The sequence below is a fragment of the Alexandromys fortis genome, unplaced genomic scaffold (genome assembly GCF_014885135.2).
Source record: "Alexandromys fortis isolate MF-2015 unplaced genomic scaffold, M_Fortis_MF-2015_v1.1 scaffold_8_1_9099942, whole genome shotgun sequence".
In the NCBI taxonomy this organism is placed as follows: Eukaryota; Metazoa; Chordata; class Mammalia; order Rodentia; family Cricetidae; genus Alexandromys; species Alexandromys fortis.
In genome coordinates this window covers 4,798,277-4,825,635 of record NW_026067898.1, presented here as the reverse complement: position 1 = coordinate 4,825,635, position 27,359 = coordinate 4,798,277, and the positions used below count along the sequence as shown (strand labels likewise).

The 27,359-nt window shown below is 40.5% G+C and overlaps 1 protein-coding gene and 1 long non-coding RNA gene across 5 annotated transcripts in view; both read left to right on the top strand.

The window, feature by feature from the left end:
- Window positions 1-537: 537 nt before the first annotated feature.
- The window catches only part of Ube2e3 (ubiquitin conjugating enzyme E2 E3), a 62,013-nt gene continuing 35,191 nt past the window's right edge, over window positions 538-27,359 (top strand). For 2 of the 4 annotated variants that reach the window (XR_007588416.1, XM_050120405.1), the window contains exons 1-3: window positions 538-691; window positions 1,753-1,974; window positions 3,700-3,750. Coding sequence is in view for 3 of the 4 variants with exons in the window: in XM_050120405.1 (XP_049976362.1) it covers window positions 1,781-1,974; window positions 3,700-3,750 (245 nt within the window). In the remaining variant the exon portion in view is untranslated. Of the gene's footprint in view, window positions 692-972; window positions 1,111-1,238; window positions 1,312-1,752; window positions 1,975-3,699; window positions 3,751-27,359 lie in introns of those variants that run through there. The other 2 variants (XM_050120416.1, XM_050120425.1) reach the window with 2 other exon arrangements.
- On the top strand, window positions 22,414-26,576 carry LOC126487552 (uncharacterized). The gene is made up of 3 exons (XR_007588417.1): window positions 22,414-22,741; window positions 23,724-23,811; window positions 24,634-26,576. It is a non-coding gene; the product is annotated as an uncharacterized lncRNA (long non-coding RNA).

Sequence of the window (27,359 nt, the reverse complement as noted above, 5' to 3'; positions counted from 1 at the left end):
GGGGCCAGCCCGCCGGTCCCCGCCGCGCTCTTTGTCCCGGCCGCGCGCGGGCAGGCAGGCGGGCAGGCGGGCGGACGCGTGCGCATCTGCCCCCCCCAACCCACCCCGCCCTCGGTGGGAAGAAGGCGCGGCGGGGACGCGCGCGCGGGAGCGCGCAGGAGCAGCTCGCTCCCCGCACCCCCCCCTTCTCCCTCGGGCAGGCGAGCGGCGAGCACGCGCGCTGCCGCCGCGCCCGCCCCTCCCCCCCTCCCGCGCGCGCACGCGTTCGCTGGCCCGCGCGCTCGCTCGCTCGCGCTCTTCGGAACTTGCTGACTGCGCGGCCGGCCGGGAGGAGCCCAGCCGGGGCGGGCGGGCGGGCGGGCGGGCGGGCGGCTGAGCGCGCGGGGGGCTCCCGCGTCCCTGCCTCGGCCGGCGGAGCGCCCACCCCACCGTGGCTCCCGGAGCGCGGGGCGGCGCCACCCTCCGGCCGCAGCGCGGCACTGCACGGCCGCCTGCGACTTTCGATGTTCCACACTCCCGGGCCGGAGCCTCGGCGGCGGCGGCGGCAGCTTTTTTTTTTTCCCCGCTCCCCCCCCCCTCGGTTCTCTCCCCCCCCCTCCTCAGCTGCCTCCATTTCCTCAAGGAAGGCTCCACGGCGCTCTCCCTCCCCCACAGCGTAGCGGCGCACGATCGGGCCGGGCGGGCGGCCGAGGTAAAGGCGGCGGGGCCGGGGCCCGCGTGGGGGGCGGCGGGGGCGGGGGCGGCAGCTTTGTTCGCGCCGGGCGCCGCGCTCGTCAGGCGGCGGCGCGGGGCGGCGGGTCCCGCATCCCCCGGCGGGCGAGCGGGCGGGCGCAGTTGGCGCGGTCCCCTGCGCGGCCCTCCCCACAAAGGACCGCGGAGCTGCGTGGCCCGGCGCTCGCCCCGGGGCGGGCCGCGCCAATTTGTTGCACTTCTGGGGGTGGGGGGTGGGGGAGGGCTTTTGTTTGTTTGTTTGTTTTGCCCTCGGGCTTTTGGCCGCTTTGCGGATTTTTTTTTTCTTCTCTACTCCCCCCCCCCCCCAACAAAATGTCGGTCGGTGAGGGAGGAATTGAGCGGGGGACGTCGGTGGCACCGGGAGCTTTGCAGAAGAAGGTGCAGTTCGGATCCTGCCCTTCCCCGGGTGGCAGCTCCGGCTTGGCCGGGTGAATCCTCGCCGCTGGCCGTGGGGACGGCGCTGGGGCGGCTGCCAGTTGAATTTTTTTTTTTTTTTTTAATTTGAGTGGTGTGTTCAAAGGCTTTCGGTGCGCACGGGAGGACCCGCCACCGTAAATAAGCATATGGACTACTAACAGGGTATGTTTCCCTCTGGGAAGGAGGATTTGGGAGCTCAGACCGGTGTCAGCCTGTAAATATTTAGACGATATTAGTGACTTCTGAACATTCTCAGCGAGATCTGTTATTTACAGTTGTCATATGTTATTAATGCCCGTTGCCCAAGTTCCCCTGGCAAATCTGTTTCATGCCTTCTGAGAAAGTAGACAATTGATAGATTGTCTGAGGGATGGGGGAAAATGTGAGTGAATGGGTTTTCTAATTTGAGTTTGGTAAATCCCTCAACGCCTGCCTCAGAAGACACAGCAGCCTCTGTAACCTTGCTGTACCTTGAGTATGGGGACTTTTCGAATCCCTTTCCACAGAAGACTCTCCTAGGGGCTTCCAGAAAGAGGAGCATGCTGCTGGGTTATTTTTGTATGGAAGATTTTAGCATTTCTCCACGGCCCCTTCTCTCCTTAGAAGTTTTCCCAGAGATCACTTCACCAAGATGTCCAGTGATAGGCAGAGGTCGGACGACGAGAGCCCCAGCACCAGCAGCGGCAGTTCAGATGCCGACCAGCGGGACCCTGCAGCCCCAGAGCCCGAGGAGCAGGAGGAGAGGAAGCCTTCTGCTACCCAGCAGAAGAAAAACACCAAACTTTCCAGCAAAACGACTGCTAAGTTATCCACGAGTGCTAAAAGGTAACATCTGCCTGCAGGGCAGGGCGCACGCCTGGGCAGGTGGCCTTCTGTCCCACCGCTGGCTTTGTTGGTTTAACAGCAGTGGCCGTCCTTCGGAAATACTTCTCCATCCCATGTGGTTGAACTTGAAGGAGCTGTCATTCTGCTTGTGGCATAGAAGCCGCCACCCTACCCCTGTTGACTCTGCTCTGCTCTCTAAAGTGAGGAGTGAGTGTCTCCAGCAGAGCTGAGGCTGGTTCTGACAGATGAAGGACTTGGCCAGGGAATTTGGATGGGGCACTGGAGAGGTTTCCTCCTGTGAGGCGTGCTTCAGTGAAGCTGGCAGTGCTGGAGATCAGCAGTGCCTCTCGCCATAAATTGAGCGGTCAGATATGGTAATATTTACTGGAGCATTGGTAAATGCCAGGCTTGGCTTTATTGGGAAGCAGGCTCTACAGTGTGCTTTAAATTGGCCAACAGTTTGGACGAACAAGACTTTAAATCTCACTGCACAGGTGTAACTGTGCTAATTATTGTTATCCCCCCTTCTTGTGAGGACACGTAAAACTTAAAAGTAGCCAGTGACAGTTTTAGATGTCTTTCGGTGGCTGAAAATTTCATTGTGGTCTTCCTCTTGACTCATAAAACTTGTGGCTGTGTTTGACGGGTTAACTCAGCAGCGGGGAAAATGACTGAGTCCAAGCTAAAGATCAGTTGTGTTCTGTTGACTTTTATATTCTGGGATGACAAGCGGTTGTGCCAGTGGGACTGAGTGGTAGTGGTGTTGGGGTACCTGGAGACACTAGCAGTTCAATGAAACTTGCTCACCGCATCACCCAGGACAGGTGTTCTGTTGAGTTTTTGTTGTTGTTGGCCATAAATGAAGGGAGAAAAATTTAAAAACTGATCAAATGTTACATTCTTATCATGATTCAAACTCTCTGTGTGGATTTTGACCACTAATCAAATGCTAACAGCTTTAGAATATTTTATTGACCAGCAGCAACAGTCTTTGAAAGAATCTAAAGTACCCAGTTTGTTGTCATCTTGTGGAGGAACATGTTAAACATGTCTCAAGTTTTGAAAACATCCTAGTTACGAAGAATGTCAGAGTTGCCTTTTGTCTGTAGCTTGAGTTTGTATATTTATCTTCTTTCCTGATGGAAATTTATAGAACTTTAAAGGTATGTCTAAAAATCAGGGATGATAGTCAGAGTTAATGGGAATGCCAGTTTGAAATTTTTCATTTGACAAAGATGATTAGAAATTTTAAACTTTTCTGACAGATAAAATTTTATTTCCAGAAACTGTTACTGTGCTCTTGTAGCAGCCTGTTAATTTTTAGCTCAGTAAAAAGTGACTTGAAATCATTGTCAAATTCTCTGGTGTTTTCCCTCCTCCCTTTTTGTCTCATTTGCATATAAGCTTGAACAGAGAATTTCTTTGGTAAAGCGTGTTTTTTATTAGATTCTGTATCCTTCACTTAGTGGTCAGAAAGGACTAGTTCTCCAAACAGGTGGAGATGACACACTTACGTACGGTAGCACGTGAGAAAAAGAGCTGCAAAGTTTCTGCTAAGGGATTTGGGCTATGCCTCTGAGAACAAAGAGGAAGCAGCCATGTTAGCATTACTGAAGGCAAAGCCAGCCTTGCATTTAACTGCGTGGTGGTAGAGGGCAGTGTAATTCCCCGGTTATTCTGTAGACTGCCTCAGATCCTTTTTGTTTGTTCTCATTTCACTCGCAGAATTCAGAAGGAGCTAGCTGAAATCACTCTTGATCCTCCTCCCAACTGCAGGTAAGAAACACATTTTGTTTGCATTTCGAGTTGTGGAAAAACATTGAGAAATTAATGTAATGATCTTGCCTGGATATATGTGCAGCCTAAAAAACTGACTTCATTTGTTTTCTGTTTTTTGGAGTGCACTAAAGTGAAATTATCTAGCTTAAATAAATAAAAATGGGGGAAAAGATACTCTTTGGCTTGTATAGATTGTGAACTTACAAACACAGGATTTTGGCGTCTGAAATTGGCGTGACCGGTGCTGATTTTGCTTGCATGTCTGTAGAGCGTTTCTGTGCACAGCTATACTTTGGTGATTTCTAACATTTTCAGCTCTAAAGAGCTGTTTGTGTGCAATCTGAACTGACCTTCCAAATTTAGAAACTGCTGAATGCAGTGTTAGAAAATATAAGTGCAGTAAACAAGAGTGTAGTTGCTTCTGTTTGATCTGTTGGTCAGTCGCCTTCAGGACAGATTTTGCGTGCTAAACTAATAGTTTCAGTTGTTGCTTTCTGGAGGGTGCATTTTTGGAATTATTTACATTTTAAGCAATTGTCCTAATTACTTGAAAATTCTTAGTAAGCAGAAAGTAAATTGTAATCGTGGAAAGAATTTGTCTGGAACCTAGGTAGAGTAATTTAAGGTTGTGATTAATAATGTTAAGATGCATCGAAAGTAGCCAGTGACAAAAATCTGCCAGGTTTTTTATTTCATCTTATATACTATACTTCTATTTTTGAACAGTAATTATGTGGCTTATGAAATTATCATTTTGAGATTAATTTCAATAGTTTGCATAGGGATAGGTGCTCATGATGGAGTATGTGTGGTGCAGTTGAGGTGATGTTATAGTTTGGTAGGAATATGCTTTAGTGTTTAATCTGTTTCTGCTACAAATTCTGTGATTGCTTGTGTTGACCGGACACATTTCTGGAGTCAGCTGTGGACGCAAATGTCACTGACCTCTACCTGTACATGATTATATCTGTTGATAAAGTGACCTCATTCTGAATTTTTCAGTGAATTAAGTTTTGCTTATTGAAAGTGGTATGTCCAACCGCAGTATTAACTTGGGAGGTGTGCTACCCAATACAGTAGCCACTGGCCACTCCCAGCTTTACTTGTGGCAAGTTTAAAATGGCATGCTGAAAGTGTGACTTGTGCACTGGATTGTAAAATGACATGCTGAAAGTGTGACTTGTGCACTGCATTTTAAAACATGTTAAAAGTGTGGCATGTGCACTGCATTTTAAAAGCTTAGCAGAGCGTAACATTTTGCTTTTATGTTGAAGTGATAATATTGTGATTATGTTTAATAAATGTTCCATTTAGTCTAGTTACTAAAAAATTTACCACTAATTATGAGTGAATAATGTTACATTTTTGCTGCTTTGAAAATAAGTAAATTGAAGTCCAGCCTCCCAAATGGTGTGTCAAATCTGTGTTCACTTAGGAAAGGTCAAGTTAAGTTTACTCTCTGAAAGAAGCATTTAATTTGCAATATGTGTAATTATTTTTCCCGTTATGAGAAATGTAAAGATTAGTACAAAAATGTAAGATCAAACATTTTTAAAGGTGGTTGGCTTTTCTGCAAATAGCACAATCCAGGGGACCAGAATAAACCTACAGAATGTGATAGACGTGTGTCGATTACCCTCAGAGCAGTCTGCGGTGGTGAAGGACCCAGCTTTCACAGAAAACCCAGGGATGTTTCCACAAGGTCACTGAGGACTGTCTTAGAGGAAGTAGACACTTTGTGTGGGGCAGAGAGCTTAGTTTGTTCTGGATTTTCCCTCTTGTGTACCAGTCCTTAAGGCAGAGCTTAGCATTTGGTCACTGAACGGATGGACTGGTGAGACTTTGGGCGAGCTTGTGCACAGTTGTCTGTGCCTGCTGTCCCTTGCTGTGTTTGATGATGTCGTTCAGTTCTCTACTCCTTTAGGATCTGCGTGTCTCTGAAGCTGCATAAGTAATTAGACAAGAAGTGGGCATTGTAAGTGGTTTCTGGGCATTTGAAGTTAGGCTTTTTTTTTCTTGTATGTCTTACATGTAAAAAGACTAGATACATGGGCATGTCTAGTTCTGTGTAGAAGGTCTACTCCTTACCTAGGGTAGGAACTTTGTAGATTGAGTGTTTAGTGCCGGAAGTGTAGAATTTTGACAGAGAAGTCTAAATTTGTATTGTATTTTTTGCCTTCTTATCAGATCTAGGAAAGAACATCGTAGTGTTCTTTAAATTCGTAGGTGTTTAAATAAATGTTCATTGTAAGCCTGTGGAGATTGTATGCTTTAAACTTAACCTTTGTTTAGGCTACCTTGACAAATGAAATTACATATTCATAAGTACATTTAAGATCTGTGGGTTTATATTGTCTGCAATGTAAAAAGAAACCTAATACATTTGGCTTTTTGTGTATAGTTATTTAATCAAATACCATTATGGTTTTGGGTGTGACTTCTTTCTTTCTTTCTTTCTTTCTTTCTTTCTTTCTTTCTTTCTTTTCTTTCTTTCCTTTCTTTCTTTCTTTCTTTCTTTCTTTCTTTCTTTCTTTCTTTCCTCTTTCTTTCTCTTTCAGCAAGCTTGTTAAAGGATGTGACCGATTTAATTCTTTTTGGGGGTAGAAATGTATCTATGTATCTCAGAAAAAAGTTGAATGAAATCCAGGAAAGTTCAGAAAAAAAGCCAAATTACTCAGATTAGGAAGGATTTTCTTAAATATCTTCTTTTAATTAGCATTGTTAGGTCTAATCCACAGTGCTCAGGTATCGAATTAGTTGTTGAATTGTGTAAATTTTTTTTTCTGGCACTAAGAACATTGATAAAGATGTTATCTCTAGTGATAGACAGTATTTCAGTTCTGGAATTATGAGGTGCCGATGCTCACAGGCAGGATAGGGCTCCAATCTCAGTTAAGTCTCTTTGGAAGGAAGCTCACAGACATGCCCCAGGGGCATTCCTAGGTGAGTTCAAACCCAGCAGCTTGCTCATGAAGATTAGCGGCACAGATGCAATTATTTTTTGTTCAAATTTATAGCCTTGCCATCCAGATCTCAGATTAGGCTATAAATAATTGATAATGCTGGTAAAGTTGGAAGAAAATTGTGTGGACATTGCTCTGCTTTTATAGAAGCCTGTTGACATGACCACTGAGTGTATGTGCTAAAAGGGTGGACCTCATCTTCCAGGCGCTGCTTGTAGAAACTGCAGATTTCTAACTTAGCCCTATTTTTTCTGTGTATATAAACAAGTACAAAGTATGCTTCTAAAATACTCCTTAGCATTGTGATGCAGACAGGCAGGGTATTGGGAGATAGTTTTTGGATATGGGAAATGCCTTAATTGGGGTAGGTATTAGAGTTTTAAGCTTGTAATTTTTTCAGATAAAACCCAAGATCAGGTGCTTAAAAAGTTTCGCAGGTTACCCCTGAAGAATGTAAAACTGGAAGCCTGAGTTTTAAATGAGAAGCTGGTAACCTCTCCCTTGTTCATAGGCTCAATCTGGTATTTTCTTGGTAGATAGACCCTTGCTACTGGTAGGGTGGCCTGTCGTCTGTGTATCACAGGTAGGATTGTGGGAAGTACAGAATGTTGCTCCACGCTCCCTTCACCCTCCTCCATCCTCTGCCAGAGATGTGGAATCAGAACATTGAATGTAACAAGATTTGAAGATTCTTTTGTTAGGTTTGGAAAGTCCTAGTGTAGAAATAAGACTGTCTGGACCCTTGCTCTGCTACTTAGTAGAATGTCACTGTTAGCAAGTTATGCTTTATTTATATCTGTCTACTTTCTCAGTTCTAATTAGCCTGGAATTCCAGGAAAATAACTATTTTGGATTGGAGAAAACATTAAAGATCATGTATGTTTGTCATGATAATTACTTCAGTTGTAATAATTCCAATATAATCCTAAATTGTCATTTTTACTTGATTATAAGAAGAAATTGATATTCATAGTAATCATACTTTTTGCTTACAAATCAGCATAGGAGAAGAACTTGAGACTATTGTAAAGCTAAAGACTTCTTTTCCCCCCAGAGAAGTAACTGAAAACAGTACCCCTCAAAAGTTAGTTTTATTAGGATCTGTTAACACTCAGTTCAAATAATGTCAGAAGGTGTGTGGGAACAGTAAGTGCTTTTGAATACTTGTACGCTGCAAATTGTGTTCTTCTCTATATGCAACTGTTTGGTATCTCCTGAGTGTGATGCTGTAACGGGTGCATTGCTACAGGAGAATCAGAAAGATTTGTTTGGGTGTTCAGGTTGAAAAGGCAGAACCTGACCTTTTGCTTTTTACAAATGTGTGAGAAAAACAGAAAACTAGGTACAGGTTTAGTGAATAGAATACAGTTATTGTCTTTCTTCCCTTTTCTTTCAACAGAGAAATATGTTTGGCTGTTTTACTAGAGGCATAAGTATTAGAGAATGGACTGTATTAATTTTTTAATACTTTTCTTTTCCTGTGTGATCAGTGGTTTAGTACGAGCACTCCATTTCTAATCTTGGGGGATAGTTGCACATGCCCAGAGACATCATTGTTCTTGAGAGTTGGAAAAGGAGTGCACTAGATTTGGTGGGTAAATGTCAGAGATGCTGCTGTATTCCCTGCAAAACATAAGAGATTCCTCCCTCCCCCCAGACTTTCTCAGAACAGAGCATCAGTAATGCTGGGAGGAATGCTATAGACGCTTGATCCTGTGCTCTGCCTCCTGAGCTGGGGAGAGTTTGCTTCTGACTTTTTCTGCTGATGTCAGCTTTGATACATGCATTGGCGCTTTTGTCCTAACAAGTCCCCATTGCTTGCCAGTCCTCTGGGAGTTTACATGTGTCTTATAGTATGATGTACGAAGCCACAGGAATTGGTATCACGAGTACCTGCTAAATTATGCTTTTTTTAAATGCTTTCAGCAGTGTTCCTTTTAGGTCTCGTAACTGTTAACAGTACTTTGGCTGTCTCTGGTGTTCTAAGGAATAGTAAGGGACAGCAAGGGAGAAGTATGCAGAGCTGGAGATAAGGGGTCAGTGGTAGAGCGCTTGCTTAGCATGTGTGGGGCCCTAAGTTTTAATTCTTAGTACCACAAACTAAACCAAAACAGGAAAAAAATACCATTGATGAATCATCAAAGTTCATTTTTAATCTCACTGAATTACACACGATGAAGAAAGCCATGGTCTTCATTTGCTTTTTATTTTCATTGTTAAAACCCTATCATGCCGGGCTGCAATACTGTCGCTTCAGTTTCAGATTCCTTTATTTCAAACCTTTGCGCCCTGGTGGGTTTAGGATGCATAAGTTCTCAGGTTTTGGAAAGGTTTGCATTATGTGACCATTGTGTTGTGTATACTTGCTACAGCACTCCATATGCACTCCGTATTCACAGTATGAATGTCTCCACACTAATGACATTGTGAACATTCACAAAGTGGGATAAGTAGAAATATAAGTCATTTAACATTAGTTCATAATTTCATTTTGCTACCAAATAATTTTGTGCCAAACTTACTAAAGTTCTGGGTTTTCAGAGTTCTTGGGACCCAGCTCATGCAGCCGGTTCAGCTTCTGCTCTCCTGGAGGTAGTCATAGCCTCCAGGAGTTCAAGGAAGGTTCTGCAGTCTCTTGATTCCCTCTCACCTGGTCCCTAGCAGCAGATTCCAGTTTCTCAGTTGTTAATTGGATCACTGCTTTGTGTGTGTGTGTGTGTGTGTGTGTGTGTGTGTGTGTGTGTGTGTGTGGTGTTTACTAGGAAAAAAAATTAGATTGTTGATTTTAGAGTTCTTTACTCTTAAAGTGAATTTTGTCTCCTTTTAAAGTTTTGTATATATTCAATTATTTTCCCACTTTGCTTTCAGAATACTATCTTTAATGTTTCTATTTATTCTTGTATACAAAGTTATACAGAAAACTTGTCCTTTAACACACACAAGATGAGTCATTCTTAAATATGTATTGTCTGGAAGCATTTAAGTGCATTTAGGTTGTGAAAAGAAACACCAAAATTCTGCTAGCTGTGTTGTGATTACAAAGAAGCTTGGAAGAGTTTACTGGCTCAGCACATATGGTGCATTTCCTGTTCAGAAGAGATCCGTGTGGCCAGCTCAGGGACACCTTTGTGAAGCTCTTCCATGTAAATTTAGATCTGTGCTTCTGTCCTGTGACTCTGCCACTTGGAACAAGAGCTAGTCAAGAGAATTGAAGCTGTCATGTGCCAGATTTAAGTGCTTTGGTTTGGAAATAAGACACAAATTGATTTCACAGCCGTGACTAACTGTAAGGTGACTGAGGGCTGTGAGGGAGTTCATGGGCATTCCATGAGAAACCAATTTTTCTGCCATAAAAACATAATCTCGATGGGTATGACTGATTCTCTCTAAGAGTAAAGAGGAAAGAGTGGAGTAGCAGCTTGGTACTGTTGGAGGCTTTTCAGCTCAGTGACTTATTAATACAGGGTTTTGTTTAAATCATAAAAAGTGGGTGAATATCTCTTGGTTTAAATTTAAAAATTAAATCTAAGAGTTGTTAAATTTGGAAGTTGTGGTACATGGGCATTCAAGGTGCACATCTCCGTTTACTTTAGTTTGAAAGTAAGCAATTTTTTTCTTTTTCAAACAACACTGTTTGAAAAACCTGATGTAAACTGTTCAGAGCTTGTAGGTTGGGTGTGTGTTTAGTATAAATGTATTCCTTTGTTTTGCACCTCTACAGAAGTATCCAACATGTTGGTACTGTATGGTTTTAGAATCTGGTCCACAGTGAGGTTCAAGTGCTTAAGTGAAGGGAAAAGCTGCCTTTTTCAACCTAGGGTGCTGACCCTTCTCTCTTTGGGGAGGGTGTGTCACTCTGAAGGATTTTGTTCCTGGGAAGCATTCCCAAGGTTGTCAGCTCTCTGTTCTCTCCTTGTAAGAACAGAGGTAGAGTTGAATGTGTTTATAACGGAAAAAATAAACTTTTGTTTTTGCTCTGTAGTCTTCTGTGTATGCCTTTCTTGTGGACAGATGATGAATTGACATTTTTCCTTGGGTTATTGTGAAAGCAGTTCAGTTTTATGGATTGTTTGGAACTTGATAAAAAGCTCTTAGCAGTTAAGAGTTTGTGTGCTTTATTAGGGTGAGCTACCAGGCACAGAAGGTTTTGAGGGAAGTTTAAAACTGATAGCATCGTGAACATGCATGTAAATCTTGTGATACTGCTGCTGGATCCAGGTTTTAACGGATGCTGGCTTTTTATTAGATTGCTCAGAATTTTGTTTTTAATAGTGTCATGGTTTATTTAAACTTGTGTCTACCAAACATGATTTTGTACAAAAATGGTTCTCAGATATTTTATGGGGATTCCTCCCCCCCCCCCCCGTTTGTGTCTAGGAGCTACTCTTTCTTAATAGAATTGATAAAATGTTCTCAGAGTGACAGGCCAGGTGTACAAAGCTTTGTCACGCTAATCTGTTCCTTGTAGTTTCTTTAGATGCTGATTCAAAATTACATTCCAAACCTTGATTATCCCTTAATGCCTTAGCAGTTTGTAAGGGTCTTTAAGAAAACAGCTCAGGATTCTTTATGGCACCTGTGGCGCTCAGTGGTGATGAAAAGTCACTGGTGGAGGCTCTGCATAGTGTTCCTAAACTGTAAACAGCTGGTCCTGTGTGTGCCTTATACTGGTATAAGACTTGTTTTAGTTTTATGGATTTTTATAACAAAACTTTGGAAAGAATTGGAAGGAATCACGATATTGCAGGACTCACTGTCATAGGTTTAGTCAGCCTATTTGGAGGGATTTTGACTAGTTATATGTCATTTACCAAGAGGTTTTCCTGCCTTTTTCTTTTTTTCTTTTCTTTTTGCTCCTTCAGTGTCCCAGAGCAAATATACTTTGTCGTTCTGTTTAACATCCAGTTTGTCTGGGGAAAAATAAAGACATATCTATTCTGAAATTGCTTCTGGGAGTGTCGCTCCATCTTCTGGACTGAATGAAATGCCTAGGGAAGCATGAATTTTGTTACCTCTTTATTTTATTTTCCTTTACTTACGAGTCATCACGATGATCCCCTTTACATCCATGACTCGCTTTTTATAAACACCATTTATTTCCCTTCTGAAGGTGATTATTTATAGAGAGATTTGTATTTAAAGTCATATAGGTCTCTTACAAATGTATCATTTTTTTCACATTAAACTTTAGTAGGTAGAGAATCCCATCTATTCAGAGTCCCCAAGAGAATGAATCTCAGAAGTGTGTGGTTGCATATTTTTTATGACTTCTGATGCATTCTGTAGTTTTCTCAGTTTGCAGAAGTAGTGACAGCAAAATGTAGAGGAGCAGAAAGGCACTGGCTTCATGATTTTATTCTTGCTTCATGCTAGGGCATTTTTCTATTTGTTGGATTTGTGGTATACATGCTTGTGCTGTTTGCCTAGTACCACAGTGAGGCAAAATCTGCCACTTGGACTACGAACACAGTTTGAAGCATGCGTGATTTTTGGGATAGGCTTTATTCATTTTATTTATATAATGTCTTTGAAAAAATTTAGAAGACGTTTTTGTTGAATTTTCTCATATTTAATAATTAGCATTTCCGTTAAAGAACTTAGTTTGAATTATATTCATTTTCTTTTCTTTGAACCTTGATCTGTTTTGTAAATGATCAGTTTTCCTTCTTGCTGAAGCCTCTTAATTTTTTTCAATCATCTTTTTATGGAAAATATCAAACATGCAGAAGAAAACAGTCCAGCATAATAAACTCTCGACCAGTTTTCATCCAGTCGCAGTAGTCACCTTTCCCTGGCTCTTGTTTCATCTGCACGCTCTGTTCCTTTGACTATTACACAAGCAGATCTCAGCACTGGCTCATCTTCCCATTTAAACTGTGTATTGTACTCCTTCCAAAAGATAGAGACTACTCTTAACTACGAGGCCATAGCTCCTTAGTCATTCAGAATTACAAATACGCTGAGGCTGACTTGGCTTCTCCCAGACTTAACTTGAGCCAGAATCCAAATAAAGCAGGTAGATCAAGATTGGTTGATGAGACTTTAATGGTTCTCAAGGTTCTCCTCCCTTGTGAGAGTGTTGAACAACCCTTTCTCAGGGGTCACTTATCAGATATCCTGCATATCAGATACTTACACTGATTCATAACAGCAAAATTACAGTTGTGAAGTGACAGTGGAATAATTTTATTGTTTGGTTCACCACAACAGGAGGAACTAGTACAGGGTCAGAGCATTAGGAAGATCGAGAACCCCCGACTCAGTGTCTTCTGAGATCAAGATCTCTCCATATCTTTGAATTTTGCAGCTTATTAGAGAAACTGAGCTGAATTTACTGTGATCTGTATTTTACTTATTAGACTCCTATTTAGTAATTAGTAATTTAGTATCTTTTATTTCGTTGGTGTATTTTTAAATTTGCAAGTTAGGTCAAGAGACTTGATGAGAGACAAACTGCGTTAATACTCGACCCCTCCCCTCTTTATGTGCTGGCTGGTGTTGTGTCAACTTGGTGCAAGCTAGAGCTGTCTGAAAGGAGGAGCCTCAATTGAGAAAGTGCCTCCATAAGACCCAGCTGTAAGGCCTTCTTAATCAGTGACTGGTGGGGGAGGGCCCAGCACATTGTGGGTGATGTCATCCTGGGCTGGGGATCCTGGGTGCTACAGGAAAGCAGGCTGAACAAGCCATGATGAGCAAGCCGGTAAGCAGCAGCCCTTCATGACCTCTGCATCAGCTCCTGAGTCCGGGTTCCTGCCCTTTGAGTTCCTGTCCTGACTCTTCGATGATGAACAGAGATATGGAAGTGTAAGGCAGATAAGCCCTTTCTTCCCCAGCTTGTTTGGTCCTGGTGTTTCACTGCAGCAATAGAAGCCCTAACTCAGACAGCATCTTCTCCCTCTTTTCTTGTGTTCCATTTGTAAACAAAACTGCTTCACAGACAGAATGATTCAGTATCAGGAGATAGTCAGGACTTGACAGCGGTTTGTTTCCTCACTGAACGGTCCCTCATAGGCTATGCTTTTAAGCACTTGGTCACAGGTGGTGACACTGAGTGGGGTTTGTAACTTACAGGCGGCAGGGCCTAGCTGACCTAGATTTTTCCTAAGGGACCAGACCTTGAGGCGGTGTGGCCTGTCCCTGCCTGTCTGGTCCTGTGTCTGTATTCTGCTTTCAGTTGCAGAGCCCTGTGTCACCACCAGGGGCAGTGATGCTCCCCCAGGTAGAGCCCTGGCGGACTGAAACCCCCTGAAATGATGAGCTAAGTAAACCCATTTCCCCCTTAAGTTGCTTATGCCAAGTGTTTAGGGACAGCTGTAAGAGAAGTCATGGCACACCACTGGTGTGAGGTGCATGGTCAGAGCAGGGCAAGTGCGTAAGCCCCGCTTTAGCAGTGAATCCAAGTCAGCTTCCTACTGTCCTTTTGGGATCATTAACTCCTGTTGGTCTTTCAATGAATTAAACTGCTTCAGGAGATCACTGTCATTATACTTACAGAATTTATTGATTTTTTTCCTGTGTATATTCATATATTTGTGTGTGCATATATATGTGTGAGAGTACACTTGCCTCTGTGTGTGTCTGTGTGTATGAAGGTCACTGTTGACTTTGGATATCTTTTTATTGCTACTTTATTTCTTTTTTTGAAACCTGATTAACATTTTTTATTCAGTGTTATGGCTCAAGACAAAAGAATATGACTTATTACTCACAGGTGAAATGTAAATTTATTAATAACCTACTTTCCTTGAGCTCTGAGCTTAGTCAATCAGCTATCATAAAAAACATAAGGTCATAGCCAGTATAATTGGGAAAAAAACAACAGAAGTAGTGAATGCTTTCTCCTGTTCAGTCAGAGGTATGCAGATTCCAGTTTTGATCTTTTAGTGGTCTTTATGGTACATATTATGTATAATCCTATAAAAGCTGTCCTTCGAAAATGTTTGGGCTTTAAGAAACTTAGGATTTAGTTGTACAGGATTATTTGTTGAGCACTATTTGCAACAGAATAAAAATGTTTTAAACAGCAAATTGGATTATCACTGATAACACACATCGATTAATACCTATTTATCAAGTGTGCTTTACAAACCAGATCTAGGTAAGGAGTTGGGAGATGCAGAGCAATAGTCCCTGTCATGATGAGCGTTAAGTGAAGGGCAGTGAACTGTGTGGTGGGTCTTTAACCACTGAGGTTGGCTGGTAGTTCTTAATGTTATCATTATAGCCTCAAAAATAGGAGATAATTTTAAAAATATTTATGTGTAGGTGTCTGTTTGCATGCGTGCAGATGTCTTTGAGTATGTGCATGTACTTATGTATTATTACCTGCAGAGGCCAGAAGCTATGTTCCCAGGAGCTGGAGTTACAGACAGTTGTCACCTGCCCCATGACGGTGCTGGGGACCAAATTCAGGTCCTCTCCAAGAGCAGCAAATGTTCTTACTTACTAATAACAATTTAAATTTGATTTTTATGACATTTTATTTTAAATTTTTTTCATGTAATATATTTTGGCCATTTTCTTTTCCCTCTTCTCCCCAACATGAGGGTGAGGCTCTTTTGCTAAAATACCACCTAACACCATTAAAAATAGAGGGATCCAGCTGGTGCCCAACTGTAAACCCCCCCCTCCCCAACTGACTAACATTCATGGTGCTGGAAGGTATTATACACACTACTGGAGAAGAAACGTATTCATTTCATCCTTGTGACCTACAGCAACGACCTACTTTATTTTTTGAGACAGGATCTATCACTGAGCCTGGAGATTGCTGTTTTGAATAGTGTAGCTAGTCCCTGGACCTCCAGAATCCGAGTGTCTAACCACTCTTTCTCTCCATTCACCTCTGCGACCTCTGCGACCTCTGCGGCATTGTCAGGCCACACACGCTGTGAGTCCTGGGGGTATGGACTCTGTCTCTGTGCTTGGGCTGAATCCCTTTAGCCTATCTCCCGAGCCCTATGTGATGTAAGCACATTTCAGGCTAAAATGACTTTGTCTTAGGAAAATGTAGAATCAGTGGTATCATTTTGAAAAGTCATCAGAAGCTATTCTTTTCAACATGGTGTTGTCCTAGCCACTTGTTATTTCTGGAGAAATAATTGAGTCCTAGCAGTAGAATAACAGAAATATCTCCATTGAGAATAGCTTTTCTGTTTTAAGTCTTCGTTTTAATTTTTGAGCTAGTTTTTGTTTTATGTACCTGGGTATTTGCCTGCATGTATGTCTGCATCATGTATGTACCCAATACCCTTGGGGAGCAGAAGAAGGTGTGTGATCTTGTTAGTAGAGTTGAGAAGGTTGCCATTTGGTTGCTGGTAACTGAACCCCAGTCTTCTGCAAGAGTAGCAAGTGCCTTCACTACCAAACAATCTTAATTTTGAATTAAACTGCTGTAAATTAAACCATAGGCTCACTTTTACTTTAATTGAATTAATTTATGGGAGAATTGAATCTTCTTGCTAGTTAAATCTACAAGACAAGCAACATTGCTTAGTATTTCTTACAGCATTTGGGGCTAGATTATGCTATATTCCTAGAAAGATACTGGTCGTCCTCAGACCCTAGTGACTAAATGATAGTCATGTTTTCCCTGTGTTGTGTCTGCCACACCCTCCTCCGTAAATGTCAAGTATGGGGAGGGTACATCTTTTCACTTTTGAAAATTGCTTGTGTAAATTACAGATTGCAGTGATGGGAAGCTGCAGAGCTGTAGTTGGGTGATTTTGTATAGCATTATTTGGAGTAATACAAAATAATTTGTAATACATTTTTATGTAAGATCTATCATGAATTAATTTGTCGTTTCATTTATGTGTGCATGTGCATATGTGTGTACTGTGCACATCCTTGTGGAGGTTGATGGGTGCTGTCCTTGATTACTGTGTACTGAGGCGGTGTCTCTAGCTGAACCTCGGGCTCTCTAGATCTTTTTACACAATGATAGGCTGCTGATGCTTCTTGTCTTCATAAGTGGGTCCTAGGATCCAAACTCTCGACTCTAATGTTTGGATGTTGTATTCTCTGAGCCTTTTCCTCAGGCCTAAATTTACATTTTTTTATAGCATATATATGTCTGTTTTGTAAAAATACTTTATTCCCTTAATATTTCACTTTCTGCACCTATTCCATTCTGAAGAGTGTTGTGGAATTATTGTGCATTACAAACACACACACACACATACAACTACAAATGCCACTTTGTGAATTCTTTTGATTTTTTTTCTTCTTACTAGTGAGTTTTATTTACAGGAAAACCTATGTTAATAGGATTTTCATCTATTATGGGAAAATGTGCTCCTATCCTAGCCTTTTGTCAGATCTTAGTGTGAAAACTAGTGTCAAGTCTAAAGAGTGTATTTTACAAAGAAAATACTTTTTTTTTGTTTTGCTTTTTGTTTTTTTGTTTTTTCAAGACAAGGTTTCTCTGTGGCTTTGGTGCCTGTCCTGTAACTAGCTCCTGTAGACCAGGCTGGCCTCGAACTCACAGAGATCCGCCTGCCTCTGCCTCCCAAGTGCTGGGATTAAAGGCATGCGCCACCACCGCCTGCCTAAGAAAATACTTTAAGTCATTTTTTAATTGTATGCATTCATGATTGTGTGTGTGTGTTTGTGTTTGGGGTCCAGTGTGTGTGTGAAATCAGTGGTCTGTTTCCACCTTCACATGGACTCCAGGGATTGAATTTACTTTGCTAATCTTATGCAGAATGTACTTTACCTGGAGAGCCATTCCACCAGACCCTTCAGGTGATTTTAATAAAATCTAAGTTTGTATTTGTGTGTCATTGCATTCTGGCAGTTGATGAGACAAATTTAGCACTATATTTTTGTGTAAGTTGCTTTTAAAAATAATGTGTTTGTATCAGAAATCATTGTTGCAGGCATGCTAACTCAGAACAGACTGACTCACACAATTAAAAAGTTCATGGTCTGTTTGGCCATCAGTATTTCATTACCTCCAAATTGTACAGACTTCTTTCCGTTCGTTAACCCCTGTTTTAAACACACCTTTTTATGTGTGTAAAATAGCTTCTTCCTTCAGATTAGTTTCTTTCATTTGTGTTGACTCTGTACCTGCGTCTTTTAAAAAAGCTTGTTCGTTTATTGCATAATTAGTGTTATTTATTGTTGCTTATCTTTATAAGCTGAAGTTTGTCACCGTGTGTGCATTAGAAACGCAGTGACAGGGCTAGGTGTAGTCAGGTACTCACAAGCAGCATTTACATTTCTTTATTTTAGAAATGTTTTTATTATTTTCTTCTCGCTCTTTGTGCTGTGGCCTGTCTCCCCTTGCTTCTCTAGGTCTAGTGCTTCCATGAGTCACTTGCCGTTTGCTCTTTTGTCCTGTCCAACTCCTCCCCAGGGAGGGATCTTCATTTAGTTGACGTGGATAGGTGTTTTATGTATGTCTGTGTGCTGTGTGTGTGCCTAGTGCTTCAGACGACAGAACAGGGCATCACATCCTCTAGAACTGGAATTACAGATGGTTGTGAGCTGCCATGTTGATTCTTAGAATTGAACCCAGGTCTTCTGGAAGCTGAACTGCTGGGCCATCTCTCCAGCTCCTGTTTTAATTTTTCAAAGGCATACTTTACATTGAGCAGTGCAGTGTGCATATTAAATAACACTTAACACTATAATAGAATGTTTTGATAATAACTTTAAACAGAAGAAAAGGAGAAAATTTTAGATTGTAATACCTCTTACTAAAATAAAACTTATGAAATGACTTTTTAAAAGTGGGTCAGTGTGACAGATGTGTTCCATGACAGGAACTCTTGTCTAATTCTTTTTGTGTTAATGGTCAGTGAAAATAAAAAGGCAGCCAAATTTTCACCATTGCTCCCTCAAAGGAGGAATGCATCGGATTCATTTGAAATTCAAAAAAAAAATGGTTTTTGCTACTTTAGAAAGCTGAGTTTGTATATCCACCAATATAGAGAAAAACAATAGTGTTGAAACTAGAAAAAAAACAGCTGTATATCCTTTCTTGACTCATGTCTACATAGCCTACATACCATTCTACTTTATTACCCTCTCTTAAATTTTAGATTATCCTCACTTACTCATATATGTATGTATGTGTGCATGCATGCATTATACACTAGGTTTACATATGAGAGAGAAGATACTCCTGTTTTCATTTATTTATGCGTACATTATGTACTAGGTCTACATTATGAAAGAGAAGACGCACATGTATTTTCATTCTTAGTTTGGTTCCATTCTCTTAATTACACTTCTAAGTTCATCATACTTCCTGAAAGTTTCATGAATTCCTCCCCCTTTTTTTCAACCTGGATAATACTTCCTTTTGAGTATGTGCCACATCTTCAGTATCCAGTCGTCTGTCAGTAGACATCCAGGCTGGTCCCTTCTGTACTGTTGTGAGTAGTGCAGGGACAGAAGACGGGTGTGCAGATGCCTCTGTGGTAGGCTGTGGAGCCTGAGGGCGTGTGCCCAAGAGTGGCAGCTGGTTCCTATGATAGTTTCCTTTCTAGTTGTTTAAGGATCCTTCAGACTGTGTACCATAATGACTGTTAATTTGTACTCCTGTAAGTAGTAAGGGCTTCTTTCCCCCCACCTCCTTCCTAAGATTTGATGTCAGATTGCTTGATGATAGCTGTTCTGCCTGGGGTGAGGTGACATCTCAAAATTGTTTTAGTATAGTTTCCTGATGACCAGAAATGTTGGATGCTTTTAAGAATAGCTACTATTTTTTTTTCTTAGAAGTGTTTATTTCATCAGTTCATTTGATGATTTACTGTTTTATCTTCTCTGTGTTTGAGTTGTGGAGTTATTGTTAAATTGGGGTTGTCAGCCTTTTATTATCTGAAATGCAGCTGATACAGATTTCGCCCACCCTGGTCTGCCTGTGTGCAATCAGCTGGTAGCTCTTCGTCCTGCTGAGCAGAGACTTCAATTTTATGGAGTCCTGTCCATTGACTTGAAACTTGCTTGTGCCCTTATACTTCTGCTGTGAAAGTTTGCCTACCTCCAAAAATCCCAGTGTTTTTCTCTCTTAGTTTCAGGGTTTAAATTCAGGTCTGTGATCCAGTTCTACTTCATTTTTGTGTAAGGTGAAAGATATGGATCTCCTTCCTTTTCCTGAAGGTGGTTTCCAGTTTTGTCTACATCATTTGTTGAATAGACTGTTTTTTTGAATTGTATTTTTTAATACCTTTGTCATAGATTAGGTGACCATTAACTTTGTCTGTTTGTTGCCAAGTCCTGTATTTTGCTTCATTAGTCTGATTTTTTTACGCCAATCTATCACCAGGCTATCTTTGTCACTATAGATTCCTGTAGTATAATTTGAGGTCAAATGCTGGGTTAACTCCAGCTAGATTCTTACTTCTTAGGATTGCTTTAGTTGGTGGTGTTTTTTGTTTCTGTTTTTTTTTTTTTTTTGGTGTGTGTGTGTGTGTTTCCATAATACATTCTTGAATTGTGTTTTCTAGACCTATCAAGTATGACATCAGAATTTAGGTTATATCATTTAGCCTATAGATTTTTTTTTTGTAGTGCAGCTATTTTCACAACATTAATTCTGCCAGTCCAGGAGCATGAAAAGATTTCCATCATCTAATTTAATCTTTGATTTTCTTTTTTAGTGTCCTGAAGTCTTTTGCTTTTACTAAGTATATTCTGAGATTCATATAGGGTGTTTTTGTTTCTTTGAGTTAATGTGCATGAGATTTCTTTCCTAATTTTTTGATGGTTAATTGCTGTATATGCAGGCTGCTCTTTTAAATTGTTGTATCCTGCAACTACTATGTTTATTAGTAGCTTCCACGAAGTCTTTTTCAGTAGACTCTAGTCTTTTAGTTATACGATCACACCATCTACAAGTGAGAATAGTTTGCCTCCATTCCTACTTTTATCCTGTGTTTTTGTCTTGTCTAATTGTTCTAGCCAAGCCTTAGAGCACTATATTGAATAAGAGCAGGCAAAGCGTGCTGGCTCTAGGCTTGTTGTATCTCACCGTCGTTGTTTTCAGTTATGCTTTACCAGGACTTGTGTTTGGTTCCCCCCTTCCCCCCCCCCCCCCAGGGTTTCTTTGTGTAACAGCTCTGGCTGTTCTGAAATTAGCTCTTGTAGACCAGGCTGGCCTTGAACACAAGGAGATCCACCTGTCTCTATCTCCTGAGTGCTGGGATTAAAGGCGTGCACCACCATCGCCTGGCTGGTATATAACTTTTATGTCTTAATTTTGTTACTTCATTCAGTTTATCAGTGACTCAGTTGCTGTAGGGCGAGAGCAGTAAAGCTGCCATGTGAGTGTGGTTTGTGCTGCAGTCATTGCTTGTCCCTGAGGTTAAGGTGGCTTTAGAAATGGACAGACATTTAAAATGTCTTACCATAGTTTAATGAATGGAATGACATAGCAGAATCCGCATCCACCTCTTTTAGAGTGGCAGGCACTCCGCATTTCACCTCATATTTCCCTTTCTTATTTGTGTGTTGTTATTTTGGGCATGAGCTAGCAGGCTTCGTCCCCAGCACCCCGGCCGCCTGCTAGCTCATGCCCAAAATAACAACACACAAATTGTATTCTTTTAAACACTGCTTGCCCATTATATCTAGCCTCTTCTCGGCTAACTCTTGCACCTGGACTAGCCCATTTCTAATAATGCGTGTAAGTACCCCAAGGTGCGCTTACCGGGAAGATTCTAACCTATGTCCATCTTGGGTCGGAGCTTCATCGCCTGTGCCTCAGAGAGCAGAGCTATCGGGAGAGCGGAGCATGGCGTCTCTGCTCTAGAGCAGAGCTGTCGAGTCTGACCTCACTTCCTCTTCCTCCCAGCATCCTATTCTGTTTACTCCTCCCACCTATGTTTTAACCTATCAGGGCCAAGGAGTTTCTTTATTGCTTAACCAATGAAATCAACAGATTGATTTATGACATTCCCACATCAGTCATGTGGAGGAGGTCACCCATGCACCTGCCCTGTTACACCCCTCATGTCATCAGTTTTTCTTTTAAACATATGAGACTGTCGCTCACTTGGCTATCCATTGATACTGTATGAAGATCTTCAGCAGGTTGTTAATAGCCAATACTATGATTCTAATCCAGAATAAATATAATAGCTCTCCACTTCTCACTTAGGATACAGCATGGTGGTCATTAAAATGCTGAAGAAAGTGACATATTCAACAACTACAATTAGATATTTGAAACAATTGTAAAAAGGAATAGCTGCAAGTGGCTTTTATCTCAGGAAATTGCGTATTTTAAATAAATGAAGAAGGAAAATCAGTTATCTAACAAAACCTTATTTACTTTAGTATCTCAAAATTGAAAATAGGTAATACTTTCAGTGTCAGAGTCAACATTAGACACTGGATGTTATATTTGCAAATAAAATACTGAGAAGCCATAAAAGCATTCTTAGAAAGCAAGTCTGGGTCACCCTTCCATTCACAACTCTCTGCCTCTTAAGAATATAATTTCCATTTAAAATATCGAATTTCTGAACAAATTCCAAACCCACCAAACACAGAACCTGTGCCTCAGAACTCTAGCGCTTTTAGAAACACTTGATATTTTAACTTGACAGTACAGACAAGGAGCTTTGATTCCAGAGGCATGGGGTAAGTATTTAAAATCTCACATATTTTTCAGTTTTAGAATATTTTATATATTTAACAGGATATAATTGGGGATGAGACTCAAGTATAAACACAAACTCAATTATGGTATGAATATAATTTGTAAACCTAACCAGAAGGTAATTTTGTAAATATTTTAGTTCTCCTAGGTTGTAAATGCAACTGTTTTGGAGGATACGGTGTAGAGTTTTTGACCTGTGAAACTCTACTGTCAATCAAAAGTTTCAGATTTTGAAAAATGATGTGGGAGTCCTCTCTGTATGCTGTGAATACCACTGGTGAATGAAGAAACTGCCTTGACCTGTTGATAGGGCAAAAGAACAGAGCTAGGTGGGGAAAACTAAACAGAATGCGGAGTTGAGGGAGAAGCCATGTAGCCCAGCCAGAGACGGATGTCGGAACTTTAACTGGTAAGCCACAACCACGTGGCAATGCACAGATTACTAGAAGTGGGTTAAATTAATGTGTAAGAGTTATCCAAAAGAAGCTAGAGCTAGTGGGCCAAGCAGTGATTTAAATAATATAGTTTCTGTGTGATTATTTCGGGGCTGAGCAGCCAGGAACCAACAAGTGGCCTCCTTGCAGCAGAAAAACAATGAAATGTGAACTTTTCAGGATAGGAACATTGAGCTTCTTCTGTCTCAGGCCCCAGAATCCACCACAAAGGACTGAAGCCACAAGAAAGGCTGTGAGTCTTAAAAAAAAGTTTAAAAAAACATAATAATTTCTTTTAAATTGACTATCCTGATAAGGAAATCATGAAAATTTATTAATAAACTTAAAGTGGAACACAAAATAACTACGAAGCCTATTTACCACAGCTGAAATGTTAGAATTCAAGTAAAATTACTTAATAACAAATTATTTGTATTTTATTTCCTAGAGTATATAATTTTCAGGTAAAGCCAAACTTTATCAAATTACCTTTCTAAAAATAATTATTAATGACAGAGTAAAGATAAATATAAGTAGCCACTCAATTATTTTCAGGCATTTGTCTTGAAAAAAAGAAAAAATGGAATGAAAACTAATAAACACACAACTAGCTAATAGTCATAAAAATAGCATCACACCATCTACCAAACAGAGCCAAATTTCTGTACTTGGTTCTATAACCACAGAAGTGAAATTTAAGTCAGGGTGGGAGAGATTCATTTTGGGGGTAATTTTTAAATTTTGGATAAGAACAGAAAAGTACAATTTAAATGTTTTATTTCAAGATGTCAAATATCACCAGGATTAATATCTTTTTTTGTAGTAAAACTATCACAATCCTGACTAATCTCGTAGCTGTATTATATGTACAAGTCACCATAGTTGGTTTATCTCTCTACCAGTTACCTCTACCACTGAAATAATTATTGTTTTTCTAAATTTTTCTGGATCCTTTAGGATAAAAACAGAGTTAAAAACATAACTAAATTGAAAAGTTTGCACAACTGCATATATACATTGAGAAACCACTACAGATAAGTACACGGTAAATAATCGTAATCATTCTACATCTACTATATCTATGTATCTATCTAGAAATTTTAACCACCTGTCTAAACATAGGTGTATGTGTAGATGGGCATTATAAAGTAGTCCTCATTAGCTCAGAATTGAGTATAATAAGGGTTCTTTATTTAGGAGTAACCGAATCTAGCAGTTGAGAGAGTGAACATGCATAAGCCTTTCGGTTGCATTTGTAGTAGAAGAGACCACGTCCACGTGGACTGGTAGCTTAAAGGCTCCTGGCTGTAGACGTTCCCACAGCATGTATGTGTATTTACTGTACATTAGCAGAACAAATTATTCCATGAGGGACAGAACCTCTGTAGTATTCTTTAGATTTTATTGGCATCAGTTGCTACCATAATACAACCCTTTTTATTAGTTGTTTGAGACTTTTTAGATGACTTGGCTAAAACTGTATTAAAAGGAACACAGGAAGTGACAGCCTAACAGAATACCTTTTCAAGTTTTAATTTTTATTAATGGGACTTCTGGTATTATCCTTGGACCTGAAACTGAGCTGTTGTGTTTGAGAACCTAATGAGTAAAAGAAATCCACGAATTAAAAAAAAATAAAAATAAAAACAAAAAATTTTATTAAGGATGAAATGATAAATGTTAAATAATGAGAAGAACGGCCTCAAGCACCTGCAGTCATATAACATGGAGACAGAGAAATGTCACAGAAGTAACAGGCCCAGTTCTCGCATAAAGCGGTGACAAGGGGTGAGGCCTGGGGAGAGAGGAGTGGAGCAAGTGACTCAGGGACATGAATAAGGCCTAGCTAACTTTCTCTTTATTCTAGGGGTCATCCAAACCTGTCAGCTTGGAGCCAAATGTCACAGCAAAACAACCCCGGACCTCTTAACTCTTTTTTTTTTCTTTGTAAGTTTAACCTGGTGTGTTTTTATTTACCAGTGGAACTCGGTCTCTGAAAGTGGGTGTCTTGGTAATAGAATGTGATTGATTATGTTAGCAGTCACAAAAACCTATACATTGTATGTTTCCACCAGAAGTTTCAGGGAGCAGGTTAATTGTTTCCAGAAGCGTGGGATGGGAAGGAGAGGTTGACTCAGGAACCTGAGGAAATGTTTTTGAAATGGTCAGTGGCACTGTAACCTAATTTTCTCAGTGTTGCCGGGCTGTATGCATTTGTCAAAATTTATAAGATTGTTTATTTTAAAATGGCAAACTTTAAATAAATCGCAATACTACAAAGGCGATTAAAACATTTTTAAATCATGAATAAATGCTTGCATTGACGATAGAATGAGAAATCATTTGTTTAAGAGTGTATCGATACTAATTTTAGAAGTCATAAAATTTCTTAGTAATGGCCATAGCAAAATTAAAAGGGTTGTATTTTAGTAATGTAAAGGTTAATTGGGTAGGGTTTTTGTGAAAGAAGAATATGGAGAAAAAATTAGTTCTAAAATAACTTACTGGTTTGTTTGGTGATTTTTGAACACTCTAGCTAAACCAGTAAATATTTTACATGGCTGTGTTAGTTTCTCTACCCTCTACTTGGTAATTACTGTTCTGTTTCTGGTACTAGTTTTGCCTCTTCTAGAATGTTCTGTAGGTACATCACCCATCATGACTGTATTAATACAGTGACTGAGTTTCTTCATTTAGTATAATGCTTTGTTTAGACATATCCGTATTATTTACTTGACAGCTCTAATCATTTATGTGATTAACTGAGGATGGTGCTTTTAAAAAAACATACTTGTTGGAATAAATTGCCTTGTAGTTACGCACTCATAAACTTGAGTGTGTGCTACGGAGCGGTCCTCCACCTTCCTCACGCTGGGACCTTATATCCCTCCCCGTGTTGTGCTCCTCGGCCATAGCATTGCTGCTGTTGCTACTTCGTTACTGTAATTTTGAGACTGTTATGAATCGTATGTAAGTATCTGTATTTTCAGATGGTCTTAGGTGACCTCTGTGAAAGGGTAGTTCCTCTCCTGGGGTCATGACTCACTGGTTGAGAACCACCGTGTTTAGGGATGGTAAACACCTTCATAGTCCAGTGAGCTGTTAGAGCCGTCTTTGGTTCTGTTTGTTATACTGTATTACATTTGGCCGTTTTCATACCTGTAAATTTAGTCAGTTGACCTTGATTTTTTTATTTGTCACAGCTAAAATTTTGGGCTTAGGATGAATTTGTATTAAGTAGTAGATAGGAAATGTTTTGGTTTTTGTTAGAATTAATTTTGGGTCATGAGGTATTTTTATCATGTTTGATATTTATTCAATAGCATTCATTCAGTAATGTGTTAAGTGGTGAACATTTTGTAAGCATTTGCAGATGTGTAAGGTGCTGTAACATATACACAAGCTAGAATAAAATGTAATTCCTAGTTAATACAAGGTAAAATAAAAAGGATGTGTGTAGTGATATATCATTTGTATTCCAATAAATAAATCTTACCTGAAGACCAGAGGCTAAGCTAAAGCCACTAGAGGTCAGGCAGTGGTGACACACCCTTAATCCCAGGATTTGTGGGGACAGTCAGATGAATCTCTGTGAGTTCAAGGCCACCCTGGGCTACACAAGATCAATGCAGAAACAAATCCTGGTGGTGGTGGCCTACACCTTTAATCCCAGTCCTAGGGAGTCATGCTTTTAATCCCAGCAATAGAGGGAATATAAAATGGGAGGAGAGAGAGGCTTAGTCTGTTTTAGTTATCATATGTATCAAGGTCGCCCAGCCTTGGTAGAGGTAAGACTTCTCTAGAGGCTTGGCTGCTTTGCTTTTCTGCTTTTCGGTTGATTTATTTATTAAAATATAGATAATATACCACTGTAGATGTGGGTGTGTAGTCACCAGACTTTCAGGTGGATTGTGGCTTAAAAGTAGAGAAACTGCTCTGTCTCATGACAAAGTCCCTGTGAAACTAAAACAGCTATTGTTTAAAATGTCACAGAACATTTCTCCTTCTGTCGTATTGTTAGGTAGAGCTAGCTAGTTGACTATGCAGTTAGCGCACCGACTACCGAGAGGGACAGATGACTTGAGGCTTCATAAGTATGTTCTGGAAGCTTTTCACTGACGCTTTGGCACATCTTTCCTTCTCTACAGGCATGAGATGGAGAGTCATGCTTCTCAGAGTCACAGCCCTTTCACTTTCTCAAGTACATTTTAGTTTTCATACTGGAGTGTCAACACTTGAGTTAAAACCTTTGTCTCCTCACAGAGGCAATGTACCGTAATAAAAGCTTCGATTATAACATTTTTACAGACTCACTGTGCTTCTGCTAATCGTTAGAATGGGCGTTGGAAGTCTTTCTAAGACTGCTGTGTCATGCAAGAAATTTTAATAGCACAGATGGTAGAATTCTTTTGGTGGATTGAGTGATAGCTTCCTTGCTGTATGATTTGGAAGAACATTGGCCTATGAGAAGAACTCGTGCCCATCACAAGGTAGAAGGTGATCTGAGCAAACCTTCTATTTGTATATCTATAGAGTGTAAATACTTTAGTGTTACTCGTCCAAGACATTTAGGAAGCCAGTGTGTGTGGGAAA